General features: G+C 40.6%; 2 protein-coding genes across 3 annotated transcripts in view; one reads left to right on the forward strand and one right to left on the reverse strand.

Annotated features, from left to right (window-relative positions):
- Positions 1–63: 63 nt before the first annotated feature.
- dpy30 (dpy-30 histone methyltransferase complex regulatory subunit) lies at positions 64–4,618 on the reverse strand. Its single transcript, XM_036557179.1, has 5 exons — positions 4,506–4,618; positions 3,156–3,196; positions 2,403–2,450; positions 1,102–1,253; positions 64–284 (listed from the first exon to the last, which is right to left on the reverse strand). The coding sequence occupies exons 1-5, from the start codon at positions 4,513–4,515 to the stop codon at positions 212–214; spliced, it is 324 nt and encodes a 107-aa protein (XP_036413072.1). The 5' UTR covers positions 4,516–4,618; the 3' UTR covers positions 64–211.
- A 2,293-nt stretch (positions 4,619–6,911) lies between these two features.
- spast (spastin) overlaps positions 6,912–17,235 on the forward strand; it is a 28,577-nt gene continuing 18,253 nt past the window's right edge. For both annotated transcript variants that reach the window (XM_036557302.1, XM_036557304.1), the window contains exon 1: positions 6,912–7,348. In XM_036557302.1, the coding sequence (XP_036413195.1) occupies positions 7,036–7,348 (313 nt within the window). In that variant the 5' untranslated portion in view covers positions 6,912–7,035. The remainder of the gene's footprint in view (positions 7,349–17,235) is intronic.

Below are 17,235 nucleotides of genomic sequence, written 5' to 3' on the forward strand. Positions count from 1 at the left end.
AAAAAATTAAAGCAAGGCTTTGTGTAGTGTCTTGTTTAAATAATGACTATACAAAATACTCGTTTCTCCTGCAATGTTTTTATTTGAGTTTAAAAAAAAAAAAAGAAAAAAACTACCACATAGCAAACAGCTTCATGAGTGCGACACTTAAGTTTCTATTGAAAAGGAAACTCTTCCGCTGCTGTGGATGCAGCTTTGCTTATTCCTTGGCTTAATTTCGATCCTCAAACTGCGACTTGTTCTTCAATAGGAACGTCGCTAAAAACTCGATTGGATTTGGAGGCCTTTAGGAAAGAAAAGAGGACAAACGATAAACAAAGGAAAGGAATATGCGATTTAGTTGTATAGATTGTTCTGTGAATGAACTAAATGTTTGAGCAATGCTTAATGTGTAATGCTTTCACTTCTTAAATAAAACCAATAAACATTAATTACATTTATACTTATCGCTGCTGTCGGAACAAAACCTCCAAAATAACTTTACAGGGGAAGGAAAAAACCTACTGTGCTTTTAAAGTAAGTCAAGTAATTTTGGGCCGTTTCTTTCGGTCCATTCATCATGAAATTCGCACACAATGTAAAGGGCAACAGGCATTTTCAAATCATGTCAAAAAGGTAAAAGGTAAGAGGTTTTGCTCCTACAGCAGGAATATAAAAATAAAAGTCCCTAAATTGTTCTTTGCTTGGATCTAGGAAAAAATCTTTAACTACAGCAGAATCTTTACATTATGTGGAAGCTCTTTAAAAGGGACACGTCGGTCAAAATGAAAAATGTAAATCTATAAAATTAAATTTAAGCTGAGGGACATAATGTTGCGCTACAGAACACTGCACAAAAACATTTATAACGGAAAGCCCCTTTAAAAGGTTCTTCACACTTACATCTCAATGGTTCTTTCAAGAACCATCCACTAACAAGGTCTTGAAGTGGTTCTTCTCTGGTATTGCATTAAAGAACAGTTCTGGGGACCCTTTTTTAAAGAGTGTAATGCAAGTAGATGTAATCTAATCTAACTTAATCCATCAATTTATGGTGTGCGCACAACACTGCAATCATTTTCTTTTTATAGCTTGCAGTCGTTAAGGCGCGATGAAGCCTACCGTTCCTTGGCCAGCACGGACAGGCCTTGGAGAAGAATTGGCACCACCGTCTGATCCAAATACGCTCGCGTGGGGAGAGTCTGTAGGGTCTGTAGATCCACTTTCTGTTTGGTGACTTTGTCGGCATTTGTCTTCTCGCTCTCCACTATTCTCTGCAGGCATGAGTGAAAGTGTGGGCTTGTTAGGACGCACAGCAGTCAAACAGCTGGTCTGTTTTAATGTGAAGACTGTCGATTTAAAAATGCACTTAACCACTAAAGCTTAGGCTTAATGTTCAGTTAATAATCTTAAGACTAATTGTTCAGTTAACCGTTATACACTGTCCATATGCTGACGTTTCCAGTGTGGACATCCTGAAGGCTTTGTGATGCGATGTGACGTTACATTTGAATGCTTGCTTCTTGTTACGACATGGTCAGCATAATCATGAGGTGACAGCAGACTGCACCAATCAACAAGTGGGACCAATTTTGTGGGGCCTTCTGGAAGTTCTAGATAAGTCACTTACCACAGATACGAGCGGCATTCTAATTCTAAGTAGGTTGCTAGAAATGGAAAACAGCTGCAGAGGCTCTAAACCAGAACTCTACTGAAAGAGTCACTGTGAAACTGCTACAAGGTAAACTACATACTAATATGTCTGTCACAAGCTTTAGGTAAAACATGGAACAGCTTTTAAAAGCTTCAAACGTCTGTTCAATCTAGAACGGCCAAAAAAAAGGTTCATGCAAATCACTGTTAGCTTAGCGCTAACAAACTACTAGAATACCATAGGGATGCTAGCAGAAGTAGAGGTGGGTTTGTACGATGCGTTATTGTAGAGGTGTTTTTTTTTCCTTCAGATTTTGACCAAGATTTGACATTCATGGCTCAAATTGAAGGCCCAGCTCTAATAGCCACTGTCCACCACTGGTCAAATGTAATCGTGGCAGTTACGTCACTTGAGTCTGATGAAAGCTGTTTAAAAAATAAAAAGTTAGCCAGAGTCTCTGTCTGTGACTCTTCACATAAAAACAAATGCAGTAAAAGATAAATCAGAACGTGAAACTCCTCATTTCTTGCTACTGTTGTTTGTTTACTGTTAACATTAGATGGTTCCGCAAAGGGAAACGGACAGAGGTGCTCGAACGGGATGAAGACACTTCTGGATTCAGATTAGTAACCGTACCATGCCGTACTGCACTGCTCGGTGGAAAACGCCTTTTGGATTTATAGGATTAATGTACTGCCAATTTAAACACCGGTCACAAAACGCTTTGAGGGATTGTGGTTCATTTATGTTCTTGCTTTTTGTCCAGTACCTGGATGTTTTCTGTGAGGCCATATTCTGCGTGGGGGTTTTCTGCAACCTGAAAATCAGGAAAGCAAAATGTCAGACTAACACAGACAAATCTGACAAAGTTTCAACACAGACATTAGCAATGTTTCCATCCAAAGGATTTTAATGTGGGAAAAATTAATGCTTCAAAAATTCTGTCAATGTGGAAAAATCGTTTATCAATATCTATATTTTTTTATAATAATGCATAAGTTTAGCACCATGTGACAGATTTCCCTCATGTACCTCTTACAAGAAACACAAACAGCATGGTGGAGAAGTACAGCTGGACTGGCGAGGAGAACAGTTTTTAAAAGAAATGCTGTCACTTCTCAGGTCCAACAGACAGAGATGGTCAGAAAAGATTACAGCCTTTCTAAATGGAAAGTGCTCAAACAGCTCTGTATGGCTGAGAAGTCATCTCTCGCATTCAGATGGAAAAATGATCAAATAAAAAATAAACAGAATGTCTTTCATGCATTTTTATTGCTAAAAGAGCATGTTTGATGGAAAGAAGCTGCTAAGCAGCAAAAAAAAAAAATTTTTATTGCGTACAGTTTGTGCAGTAAGTGGATGGAAACACAGCTACTGATTAGTTTCCATTACTGTTCCCCAGCCTTGGTCCTGGACGTCTCCCTGCTCTGCACAGAAACTAAAATGTGAAGGACAGTGGGCCTCCAGGAACAGCGCTGGGAAACACTGGTTTAGGCTGTAGCAGCATTTTGAAGTGGCTCACCGGAGTGTGTCCTTCCATGCTCTGATCTGCGTCTGTGTGATCTGAAAGCAAACAAACGAAAGAATTTATAATCATCAAATGGTACCCTGCATTCGCCCATGGAACACTGCAAAATTATACAGTATGCTGGTGGTAAAGCTTTGAGTTGCAGTCTACTGAACTAGTATGGCAGGGGTTAAAGGGGAATTCCATCAATTTTTCAAAATTTCTGAATATTTCAGTCCTTAAAATGTAAACAGAGTCATTCAGAGTGGTTTGATGTGAAATGATTCATTGTAGAGAAACTTACTGACCCAGATCTCTTTACAGTGGTGCTGATAGGAACCAGGAGTCACAATGTCTACAACACAAATGTAGACATTTCATTTACTATCCAAACCCACCAGTGAACCTACACGTGTGTTCTGGGTTTATTTGTAATGCTGAAGATGGTAAAATGAAAACTGTTACTACTAAGGACTATTTTGATTATAACACCCTGCATGTTCTCCTCCACCACACATGGATTAAAATGCATTTTAGGCCAAAACTATCACAAAACCATCATACAAAATGTCTCAGACATGAGGCAGCAAACTCTTATGCGATAACCTTCTGTGAGGGAGCTTTTAGAGGTGGACGTCTGGTTCCTATCACCACCACTGTGAACCATTCTGACTCGGCAAGTTTCTCTAGAACAGAGCTCTTCACACCAAACCACTCTGAATGACTCTGTTTATATCTCAACCATTAAGTTATACAGAATTTTGGGAAAATCGGTGGAGCTCCCCTTCAACACAGCCAACGACAATGAGGCTGTTTTAGCAGTCTAGCTAAACTATCTGCCGAATAATCGAGAGCAGCACTGATATTCATTGCTAGACATCAGATAAACGCCTTTAATCGGTGTTTCCCACCTTCAGTTCACTAAGTTAGGTTAAGGTTACTCTCACTTACCTGCACCGCACAGTTTCGAGCTCACCTGCTCCAGAAGGACTGGGTCATCAGCTGGATGTAACCCAAGAGCAGGAAAACATGAACATGTGCGGTACAGGTTGGTTTCGGGTCTGAAAGCGTTAAGACTGATCCACAGTGATGCCGAGCAGCGCGGTTATTTCATCCAGCTTTAGCGGCTGCAGCTCACCGGCGGCTCGATCAGCTCCGTTAGCTTAGCGGGCTAAACACGGAGCTAACCAGCCCCGCCAAGCCTTCCGAGGCTGTTTCGAAGCGACACCGCGCTCAGAAACCACTTGTTTCAACAGTTTACGAATTATTTAATAATCAAGCGCATCTCTGAAGCCGAATCGACCACATCGACCAGCTACTTTCGCGCATTAACGAATCACAAAAGGAGAGAAAGCGCTCGCTTACCGTCCGCCATGTTTGTTGTTAGTATCTACGCGGTGATTCCTGCGCAACCAGCGCGCGGAACGCCAACGAGAATCCCACGTTCTGCCGCAGTTTACGTCCGCTTGCGTAACTTCCGTCACATTTAAGGGCGCCCAAAACCACGGAGCCCCGCTGGTGACATCCTGTACAAATAAAAATAACGCGTGGCCACGACTTAGTAAGGCGTGGGAATGAGATGATTAAGTCGTGGCCACGACTTAGTAAAGCGTGGGAACGAGATCCTAACGCCTGGCCACGACTTGGTAAGCCGTGATCTCGTTCCCAACGCCGCACTAAGTCGTGGCAACGCATTAGGATCTCGTTCCCACGCGTTAAGAAGGCGTGGCCACGCATTATTTTTATTTTTATAGGATGTCACCAGCGGGGCTCTGTAAACATACTACCTAACTACACATACTGCACTATTGAAGTGTACTAGTTCTGACATGCTGTAGTGTGGTGGTGTGCGGTTTTGGACGCAGCCTTAGACTGAAAAAACGCTAGTTTTATTTCATTTAGAGAATTTTTTATTTCATCATCAGATTTTATTTTAACGTTGCTTCATCAAAGGAGCACAAAACTTTACAAAACATCTCCAGAAAATGAGGGAAAATGAACTGCATTAATTTAAAATGATCTAAAAATGAATCCTGCATTTTTTATTTTATTTTTTTCCTTGTGTGGTTTTTATGAACAAAAAACAGACATAATTTATATGTACATAACTATTTCTCAACCTACCCCACCGCAACCCAGAAGGATAAGCAGTTTAGACGATGTGTGTGTGTGTGTGTGTGTGTGTGTGTGTGTGTGTGTGTGTGTGTGTGTAGTTCCCAACCTCTCTTTATCCTTTAGATTTAAACAAGCTTTTTTAAATCTTACTATGCCTTAAAAAATGACATACATGAATTACCTCCATTGCCCTGTGTTGTCCTGTGTCTGGTCAGACAGTGTCACCCAGCACACGGCCTGTTCACCATTCTGCATCAGGCAGGAGATTCTGCAGCATCCAGGCTAGAACAACCTGGTTAATGAACCCACAGGCTGTCAGGTTTCTGAACAAGCTGTGAAGCTGTGGGTCCTTCCCCAGATACCATTTCACTCGGACACTCTGTCAGCATTATTATTATAATATCATATTACTGCTATGGACAATAACACTTTAACACTAAGTCACTTCAAATAACAATAACACCGAGTCACTTAACTCACTTTAAAATGTATATATTCTTCACAGATTATTCCCTTGTTTAATATAAATATATTTGTACATAGCAGAGAGTTTTTTCTCCTTACATAGGTCCCTCCTGTCTCTATATTTTGTGCATATTTTGTTTATATTTAATGTACAGGGTGTCCCAAAAAACTGACATCATTTGAGATGTGAATATCTGAGTAACTACATGTTACAGGCCAACGAAATTAAACAGGCTTCATGTTGAACAAAACAAGATTTATTTATCAAAATTCAAACAAGAAATTCAGAGGGATGTAGATTTTATAACCGATTTCACAGCTTCACAAATGTAATATCTTCTCATACTGGTGGTCGTCCAGATCCCTTTGCTCTGCACAGACAGCCTTCCTCTTTGAATTTTTTGTACCATGTCCAAATCTGCTTTCCAGCTGGTGCATTTTTATTGAATTTTCTCGAAAATGTGCGCTGTACACTCTTGTCTGACTGTGTTCGAGCATGTTCTAACACACAAAATGCTTTTTCATTTCTAGAGAACTCCATTCTTAAACCCGAAAAAACACATTAAAAATTAAACCTGGTTAGTTTTGTTAAAATTTGAGATCATTTGAGGGAGAATTGGCTGTTATTAGATTACAAAATGATGTCAATTTTTTGGGACACCCTGTATTTCAGTCTCAGTATTCTTTTACGTATTTACTTTGTGCAGAGTGATTATCTGAGCCTCGCCACCACCATTTCAATGCATGAACGTCCTGACATGTTGTGCAAGTGACAAATAGACTTGAAGCTTAAACTTACAAACTTGCTGTATTGTGAAGCTCCTTAAGCTCCTTGCAACGTCAGCATGAGTGGGCGGGGCTAAACTTCTGTAGGCTGCGTAGGTAGATCGGTGAGTGTAAATAAATTAAATAAATAACATTTAAAAAAAATTCTGCAACATTTAAGCGCTAAGAGTGTTTAACTTCTACATCAACTCTTTTATTGACAAAATAGGGAGAAAAAAAAGTTTTCCATGAAACGGGCCGTTAATAAAATTAAAACTAAAAGGAATTCATGATAACTAGAAGATATACAACAAGGAACCAAGCAAAACAAAATAATTGTTATTTAATTAAAAATAAAAAAAATATTATTTTGGTTAGAAACTGAACGACGCTGGTTTCCGTCACAGCAGAGGAGCTGACGGCGTTTCCGGTCTGTCCCCGCCTAGACAGCCCAGTCAGAGCGGAGGAGTTTGTTTTCTTTTTCACAGCAGCGTTAAAGTTTCGGTTTGTTTCACTCCGGGGATGAGTTTGGATCCGTGGAGCCGGGTGGATGAACTCAGCGCCCGGGGGAAGAGCGAGGTCGCTCCACGGCTCTGCTCCTCCATCCTGCCGTGATCGGGTGTCTCCTGTGCGGGGCTCGTCTCTCTCTGCACGGCGGCTCGTCTCCTGGATCTACCCGCTCTTCTCCTGGATCTACCTTCTCATCTGCTGGACTTGTCGGCTCTTCCGTCGCAGCATGGCGGCCAGACCCACCGAGCTCGGCGCCGCAGAGCCCGATGCCGCCGGTGAGCGGATCAGAAACCACCACAAGCAGGCGTTTGAGTACATCTCCGTGGCTTTGCGCATCGACGAGGACGAAAAAGGTGCGTTTTCAACACCCCGAGGCCCGTAAACCCCTCTGTGCACCTCTCCTCATGTGTCTGCTGGACTTCTTCCATGACACAGACCCTTCGATTCCTTGTCTAGTTTGTCTGCTTCTTGTAAACATGTTTCTCATCGAGGAAATACATCCGAGCCTCGGAGAAAGTCCTCAGGCCAGGCCTGTCCGCTGGGGAGTTTCCTCCAGATTTCTTAACTGTACAACCTAAGTCTAAGGTCAAGCCTGTCCAGAGGGGAATTTCACAGATTTCTCACTTAGCCTGATAACTTAAGCCCAACGTCAGATCTGTTCAGTGGGAGATTTCACAATGATTTATCAGTTAACCAGATAACTTAAGCCCAACGTCAGATCTGTTCAGTGGGAGATTTCACAATGATTTATCAGTTAACCAGATAACTTGAGCCAAACGTCAGATCAGTCAAGTGAGAGATAGCACAATGATTTATCAGTTAACCAGATAACTTAAGCCCAAAGTCAGATCTGTCCAGTGGGAGATTTCACAGTGATTTATCAGTTAACCAGATAACTTAAGCCCAAAGTCAGATCAGTCCAGTGGGAGATTTCACAATGATTTATTAGTTAACCAGATAACTTAAGCCCAAAGTCAGATCTGTCCGGTGGGAGATTTCACAATGATTTATCAGTTAACCAGATAGCTTAAGCCCAAAGTCAGATCTGTACTGTGAGAGAAATCACAATGATTTGTTAGTTAACCAGATAACTTAAGCCCAAAGTCAGATCTGTACTGTGAGTGAAATCACAATGATTTGTTAGTTAACCAGATAGCTTAAGCTGAAAGTCAGATCAGTCCAGTGGGAGATTTCACAATGATTTAGCAGTTAACCAGATAACTTAAGCCCAAAGTCAGATCTGTCCAGTGGGAGATTTCACAGTGATTTATCAGTTAACCAGATAACTTAAGCCCAAAGTCAGATCAGTCCAGTGGGAGATTTCACAATGATTTATTAGTTAACCAGATAACTTAAGCCCAAAGTCAGATCTGTACTGTGAGAGAAATCACAATGATTTGTTAGTTAACCAGATAACTTAAGCCCAAAGGAAATATCCCCCTGGATTTCTTATTAAGCTGAAAAGTGTAACTCAAAGTGAAGACTGTCAATAGCAAGTTTTCTTTTCATTCATCCTATTAGACGGTTTTGACTTTGGGCTTACAGGAATGGTTTCACTGATTTCCCCAATTTTTCCCTTCCCCCAAACATAGCTGACATGACTGACATCTGAAGATAACATCTTTAGTTTTGCTTTGGAGCTACAAGGCTGGCATAAAAGAGGTTTAAGTCACCTAAAAAGAGTTGGTGATGGGTGATGTTGTGCTGTCACACTTCAACACAGCCTCTTATTGATGTTTACGTACTTAGCTGAATTTTCAGACGTGGCTCGGGTCCCTCCAGTTTGATATGATGTCAGGTTTCGTACTACAAAACCTCTGAAGTGGTCAGGTTTGTTGAAACGAGTAGCGACTAATGCGTTTGTTTACATTGCCTTTCAGTTTTCCACAGTCAGTGGACTCTCACACAGGCCCTGGTATTGGCTATGCTGCTCACTCTCTTTTCACTGACCTTGTTTTGGATCAGTTTTTTTCTCCTTCAGCTTTACCATCACCATTAACACACTGAACCATCACCAGTGCAACTTACTTGGCGAAATAAAGTGATTCGGATTCTGATTCTGATACATATTCTAGCTTCAGGACTGACGCCAGATCAGTTTTGAGAATGCCAAGGGCCCCTTGGGGCCGCGTGACCCAGGAGATCAATAGAGTTGGCTAGTGCTGATGCAGAATGACAGCGATTGTCCTGATCTGCAGTGGAGTGGAAAATGTGCCCCCTGCTTATGGTTAGCACAGTTAGCTCTGGTTTAGTGCTGGAGATGCTATAAAAACCACAGGCATCTTTCATAATACAGCCGTACGCACAGATCTGATAGTGTGTGAAAGCGTCTATGTAGTGATTTATAATGGGAATTTGACATAAAACAAGCATTGATCAGTGCAAGTTTCCAACCTGTTGTTCAAGTCTTTTTATTAATCATTCAGAGGCAAATGCTGAGAACTTATTACAACAAATTTAATGTGAACTTATGTATGTTTTATAAACAAGGTCCCTGCTTTTCCCGCTCTATAAGATGCTGTAAAATATTAGTGCTGTAAAAGCAGCATTGGTAGTATTTTATCTTTTGGTTAAGTGGATAAGATAAGATAATCCTTTATTAGTCCCACAACAGGGAAATTCTCAGTGTTACAGCAGCAAAAGATAGAAAAGATAGATGATCGATGAAAATAACGCAATATTTTGGCAAAAACTAAATTTGCACCTATTGGCTTCTGCTCTTTGCATCTGCACTGGAGGCTAATGCAGCTAAAAAGGGATTGAAGCATATAGAAACCACTGAGCATTGTGGTAGCTGTGTGACTAAACCAGGGGTCGGCAACCCCAACGTTAAGAGGAGCCATTTTGTGTTTTCAACAAAAATCAAACTACCTTGGGAGCCACATTTTATGTCCATTTTATTGAAGTAACGTTTTACCATCTTGGCTGAGAATGTGTTTAAATATGTCCTGGTATAGACTAAAAAATATAATATCAACAAAAAATCTGACTTTGCTCTGCTTTAAGCTTTATCTCAGTTGCTTTTCTCACATCTCTGGCAGGAAACTTTTCAGCAAAAGTGTAATATTTTCTTGTAAAACGTCTCTCAACGTTCGACTTTTTACAAGGCTGAAGTCGCTTCTTATTCTCCAGCTTCTTGTTCTAATTTTCCCGTTCCATCTTAAACGGTGCCTGTGGTGCCAGAATGTAACTGGTACACCATTTAATGTGTAACAGGAAAATCTGAATGAGAAGCGACTTCAGCTTTGCGACTTTTTAGTGTTTGACAGTTTCTCATTGCAGATTAAACGTATCAGGAAATCAGATGAGTGATTATAAATGCAAATAAGTCCGTTCATCTCCAAATTATCAATATTCGTCTCTCTCTTTGCCGTTTCATGAGATACTAGCTAGTTGTCTGCGTTGCTATGGTGACAGCAGTCTGTGCGCAAACCTTCAGAGTTAAAGGGTGAATTAGCAGCTCTACAGTAACTCCAGCGTTTAAGACCATTTAGTGTTAAAACTGTGTTGAATGATCAGCAGAGCTTTATTTTACTGCAGAGGAGGATTATTTTACTTTTACCTTAAAATCTCTGATTCTGCTGTGGAGCCGCAACAGGACAGTAAAAGAGACGCATGTGGCTGACCCGGCCTAAATCATCACACACTTGCCTTAAACCGTGTCCAGTTGCTCAGTAATCGCTAATAGGCTGGCTTATGTGGTTTCTGACTCTGTATGACACACTGTTACCTGTAAACATGGACAGTATGTAGTCAAGCTAAACACAGTGTAGCAACCATCAAGGCCACAGTGTGTCAGGATATTAGGTCACATTGTCCTCTTTGACTGAAATGGATAAATAATTTGTAAATAATAAAAAGTTGCTGTAATGTACAGTAATGTTTAGAAGTTTCAGTGTTGGCAATAGTGGTCGCACATCACCGCTCCACTAATACTCCTACTTGTATGTTGCACACAATGTTTATTATTATTTATGATCCCTTGCATTTCCATAAAACAGACTGTTCACTGTATATAGAACACAACACACAACTGCTTACTCTAACAGTATATAACATACCGTATGTATATTTTATTTATAGTATTATGTGTATATATCATTCATAGATGTATTCATAGATATATTGGTAATTGTGTATATATTGTTCATATAGTTATATATTACATAGATACGTCATATTTATGCCTGTTATTGCACATTTACACAGTCCGTTTTGCACTATTGCTACTATTTGCACTTCTGGTAGATGCTAACTGCATTTCGTTGCCTTGTACATGTACTGAGCAATGACAAAGTTGAATCTATCTGTCTGTCTATCTGTCTATCTGTCTGTCTATCTATAAATAAGTATAAGTATAAGTATAACTGAGCACGGAGGGTAACCGTTCCGGTGGCGTTCCCAAACGGACACGGTTTGACATGGAACGCTTAAAAAGCTTAGCCCGTTTTTTCTGGCACGGTGAGCTAACAGTACTCAGGACCTTTCGGTGGGATGATGTATCGACGTAGCTGTTCGCTGATTGATTCTATGTTTATGTCGGTTTTTTTGCCACAGCATCCTGAGTTCAGTTCGCTCACACAGACTGCAAATAAATGAAAGCAGAGCACGGTTTTTAAATCCACTAATCAATAAACATCAAACTTCAGTCTAACACCCAATTTCTAAACATTAAACGGTGCTGAAAACCTGGAGAGAGTAACGGGTAAGCGTTAGCTTAACTAGCATGTCGTCAGCGCTGCTCTCCGCAGAACAGATACGATTCTGACTAACAAAAGCTTTACTGACACAAATTTAGATGATAGTTGAAGTGAAGTTGAGCGGCTGATATTAGAGGGACAAATATTAGAGCCGAAGTTAAACCTGTTCTCTGGTGTCTGCAGCTGGAGCCTCATAGCTAAGCTAATGCCAGCCAGCTCCTCTCTCCTGGTTAACTTAGCATAGCTGAGGAGATTCAAACACCACAGTGCAGGTGACTAACTGACTAACTGCGCTGCTATCACAAGTATAGATGATTAAAACCTTCAACAGCAAGAGTGAAGCTGACCGCTTTTATTATACTGCAATATAAGATTGTGCCTGTACTGCCCACTGCTATCCACCATGTTTAAAATATTGAGTAAAACGTCTAGAAATACCGTTTGGTGTCTAGATTATACTGTGTATATCTGGATTGTACGAGTTGTTGCATATAATGTTTGAGTGAACTCGTGAACACGCCCTGTGGAAAAGTAATCTCCCTGACCCATTGACCTGGAACACAATAATTAGGCTATTGATTGCTCGCATAATATCTTACTATCACCTCGTTCTTCAGCGGTGTGCTACTTTCATCATGCCGCCGACCTGATCTCCACTCCTCTCCGCACTGATAGTAAATCAATCAGCGCTTATCAGCAGCTCCATCTGACTCAGGGAAGAGGAAGACCTGCGTGCTTTGCAAAGCAGCAGCACAGCAGTACTGGATGGGTTGGCCTGTCTCGCTGTTGTTTTGGCAGTAATGTGATATCAGGAACCAAAATGAGTGGGGTTTCAGAACAGTGTTATAAAAATACATGGACAACGTGTAAAAGCACTGTTATAGAATGTGCTGTTCTGGTTCTACATTCTGATTGGCTGAGCCAACTTTGAAGCCATTTTAAAAATGCTTAACATACACATGACCACAAACATCTTCTGTAATTATGTACCATTATGTTGCTTGGCAACCATAGCTTGGTGTTAACGAGCTACATTGCGCATAATAACAGCCATTTTAATTATGATGAAGATTGAGTTGGATTGATATGGAGTTTTTTTTTTTAAATAAAATAATCAAATCCACAAGCAAAACGTGCTTTTTTTTTTTTTTTAAATGACCTGTCACTCCAAATGAGTTGACCAATAGAGAGTGCAGGTGAAGGCCCTCTTCTAAGACCCGCCCCCGTTAAATAGAGCCAAAAGTCAGAAGCAAAAGAGCGACTCCAGACGCAAAAAATATATCAGCAAAATCAGAAACTAGAAAATAGAAACAAAGTAAAAACGAGCAAAATGAGTAACAAATTTATGTCAAAATGAGAGAAAATGCATAATAATCTTTTTGAAAAGTTAAGTTTGATTTAACTGTCATTTTTTGTATTTGCAACATATTTTGGACATTTTAATACGTAATGTTTTGCTTGTGGATTTTATTCTTTCATTTGAAACTTTCGGTACAAAATTGACTCCAGAAATTGACAAAAGTCGCATGAATTCTGATCTGACAGCAGACACAGGTCCCGTTACCATATATCTGATTTCAGTGCCACATATGAAAGACAACTGAATTGGAGCTGAAATGGTCAGATTCAGTGTGTTGTCTGCTGTTTAAACTGACGCACAAAGACAGATCTGTGACACACAAAGAAAAAGATCAGATATGGGCTGCTTTTCTGTGTCACCTAACACCACAGTGACCTCACTGTAGCACACAGCCTGGAGGGTTCAGGGCTTTACTGCACACTGAGATCATTTCAGCATATATATATATATATATATATATATATATAATATATATATAATATATATATATATATATCACATTGATAGTTTTTCTTTACTGTCAGCTACAAATTTGTAATGATCCCCAACCCTGATGTTCAGATTATAACTGGGTAAACGTGTAGTCTACTAAGAGACTGAAGCAAGAGTGCTGTTTACTGTCACCCTGAATTTTTAAAAAGACGTTACATGTTTATCAGAATTATTAACATTTGAAGTGTTTTATTTATTTATTTATTTATTTATTTATTCATCCATCCATCCATCTTACTGAGTGTGCCACTGTTCCTCCATGCCTCTGGGCACATGGGTCACACATGAGTTTAGTTTCCTTTTGCAGCACCACGTTTTTAATAGCACCATGATAGTTTTAGTGATCCAGAGTGAGATCATCTCTCCTCTACTGAAACATTTAAATCCCAACTCAAACCCAGCTCTTCACTCTGTGCTGTTCCACTTATTTCAGTGTCTGAACTCTGATTCTAGTGTGTACCCCCCCCCCCATGTTACTGTATGGATACCCAGTTTTCCGTTGCTTTTGTTTGATCTGTTGCTACTTCTGTTTAGTTACGAGATGCTATATTAAAGCATTAAGTCACGAGAGGCCGTGCGTCACTGTGATTGTATCACGGGGAAGGGTGTTCTTAGGCATGACGTGAAGCGGAGTCCCTAAAACTCCCTTCTCTGTGATAAAATCACAGTAACACACGAAACGGCAGCCAACATAAAATATGATAAAATAAATTTTTTTAGAAAATAATTAAGGTTATTGTTGTTAAAAATCAACATAAACACGTATTTTGCCAGAAAAGTAATTCCTTTAGAGTTTGCTATTGTTGCCAAGCAACCATGGACCACTGAATGAGGAGAATGTTTGGTCACCCATCGCTGTATATTGTGGTCATTTCATTTTTTTTTTTTTACATTTTATCGTATAACAGTGAACATATGATAACACGGCACTGCTTAATGCAAAAAAACTCTCACTTTATAAGAACTTTTTGGTCACCAAATTACCACCACGAGTCTTATTTAGCGCCAATCCAGCCGTGCCACTCTTCTCAAATGGCTCTTGCTCCCTACATAGTGCACTACGTAGGGATTTAAATACTGGATGCTGCAGCCCAACAGTGAATAATATAGCTAAGAAATAGTCATTTGGGATTCAGACTCATCCACACTCAATAAATGATCCACTATTTGGCTGTAGAGGCTAGAATTTCTACACTTCCATAGTTAGCACACTATTTAGGGAGTACGGAGCCGTTTGGGATTCAGCCTGGGTTTGACGTGACTTCTGACTGAAACACTCAAGCGATAATTTTCAAGCCTGTGATATTAATGACGGAGTTGTTTAGGCTGTTTGCTCTTTTAGCCTGTTAGCTGGCTGACCAGCCTAGTTCTAGCTGAGAAAATAAGTCACCAGCCCCTCAGTTTAAACAAAAAACGGGTTTATACTTCATCAGTGCACTCGGTGGTCCATGTGAGCAGCATGAGAGTCAAAGATTGTTCCATTAACAGCACAAGGGTTTTTTTGTGCTGCTGCGCAGTGATAGAGTTCAGTTGTTGTGAGGCGATCATAGGTGCGCGTATATTGTGGATTTTCCAACGGCTTAGAAAGCGGCTCAGCCAATCAGATTTTAGGACTGTAATAATAATAATAATAGGGGGAAATAAAAGTATCTTTGGGAAACTCCAGCAGCCTATTAAAACCATGAATTAAGCTTTATCTGGTAAATGGAGCCCTTGGTCTGGATAAATGATGACCTGCAGCTTCCCACAAATTCCTGATTTTACATGGTGAAGGAAAGAAGAAGAATATGGCTGCCAGATTGTCTTTCCCACGATAAAATATCCAGAAACCAACTGGCAAAGTCACAGTGGCCAGTTACATTGACCAGATTGCTTTGGCCAAGTTAGGAGTTCCCTGGGCTGAGTTACGTGATGCGCTGGTCTAGTTACGAGTTGCACAGTGGAAAGCTCTGCCAGGTCTGTGTGTGAAGACTTGGAGGGCAGACGTTCGTTTGGATGTAGTTTAGAAATGCAGAATTTAAATCATGTGGAACTCCTTGGTTACCTGCTACTGTAGCTAGCCTGTTAGTGAGACTGAGCGAACTAACTTTCTAGTTTGTGTGGACGACTGACTCACTTTAAGAAGTTTATAATAGCAGTAAAAGCCTAAGTTAGTGTTTTAGTCTCATTTTAAGCATCTGTGTAACAGCAAGCAGCCTATCTGATTGTTTACTGCCCCAGATATGGTCAGTACTGTTCCTTCATTTTCGTAACAGAAATGACCAAGAGATCCGGATTGTGGTGAGAAGAACTGAAAGTGGATGCGTAGTGTTACGCTGACCAAGTCGTCTTGGCTGAGTTACCTTGACTGAGCAGTGGTGGACAGTACTGAAGTAAATGTAATTCGTTACTGTTATTAAGTAGTTTTTTTGTGTATCTAGGGCTGGGCGATAAAACGATAACGATAATTATCGCGATATAACTTTTCCTCGATAGAGCGATACGACATGTTCGATAAATGTTCGATATAATACACCATTCTTACACCTCCACGTTCAGCGAAAGCCCTGGTGGCGTTTTTTGTACTGCAAGGAAAGCGACACTACTCTGCTGTCGCCAGGAGAGGGCGCACTTCCGAGTTTTTCTACATGATTAGAGAGGGAGGGGGCCACGAGTAAGATGAGTCTTTAGCAACGGCTGAAACGCGGAGTTATACATTCACTGTTTGAGTGGAGCGACAGGCGATCTGTTCTCGTGTGACCGAGTGTGAGTGACGAGGTCAGTGGTGTAACTATACTGTCCTACAGCGAACTCACCTCTTTCCGTACATCCTAACCAGCTTTAGCAGCGTTAAATCACAATCCTCACAACTACAGCGCTGTTACAGCTCTCGGACAGTCATGCTTTAGTGTGAGTGCATTCCCAAGCACCGAAAGTGAAAGAAAGAAGTGAGTTCATGTAAATTACAGCCCTGATTTAAACGAAAGTAAACTGAGGAAGCTGTGAGGCATTGGAGAGCGGGAGAGCGCTATCTTTCCAGGCTAGCTGTTTTTAGCAGCTGGCTAACTTGAAGCAGCGCGCTGTCACTCACACAACACGGTGAACTGATGATACTGTAGATCAAACACGACACAAAAGCACCGCTTTCAGTTTAAACGCACCTAAAAGGAGGACTCCGTTTGTCTGGTGTTGATATTTTGCAGTTCACCCCTTAAACTACTACAATAGTATAGAGAAATCCAGTCGTCGCCAGCTGGTGTCTGAATACTGTGACGTCATTTGTAGCGGGGTAGCCGAGCGCGCGTCACCAGCTAATAATAATCTGTTTTCTTTCTTAAATTATGACTATTACAAAATAGCCATGCTTTTCCAGCTGGTAAAAACAGCTCAGCAGACACTTTCTCCCACTCTCCCATAACAGATCTGTGAAATGTTCCACTGTTTGGCGAGTGTTCGTCATGTTCTGAACTTAAAGGATATTTTAAAACACGATATCGATATCGAACGATATGAATTTTGTTTATCGTGATAACATTTTTGGCCATATCGCCCAGCTCTATGTGTATCTATACTTTACTGAATTATTTCCATTTTGGGCGACTTTTCACTTTCACTCCACATTATGAGAAATCTGTCGTTTCTTTTGGCCTGTGTGTGTATAAAAACGTAACATGTCAAAACAAAAGAAACGTGAAGCAAAAACACCAAT

This window comes from Colossoma macropomum, unplaced genomic scaffold (genome assembly GCF_904425465.1).
Source record: "Colossoma macropomum unplaced genomic scaffold, Colossoma_macropomum, whole genome shotgun sequence".
Lineage (NCBI taxonomy): Eukaryota > Metazoa > Chordata > Actinopteri > Characiformes > Serrasalmidae > Colossoma > Colossoma macropomum.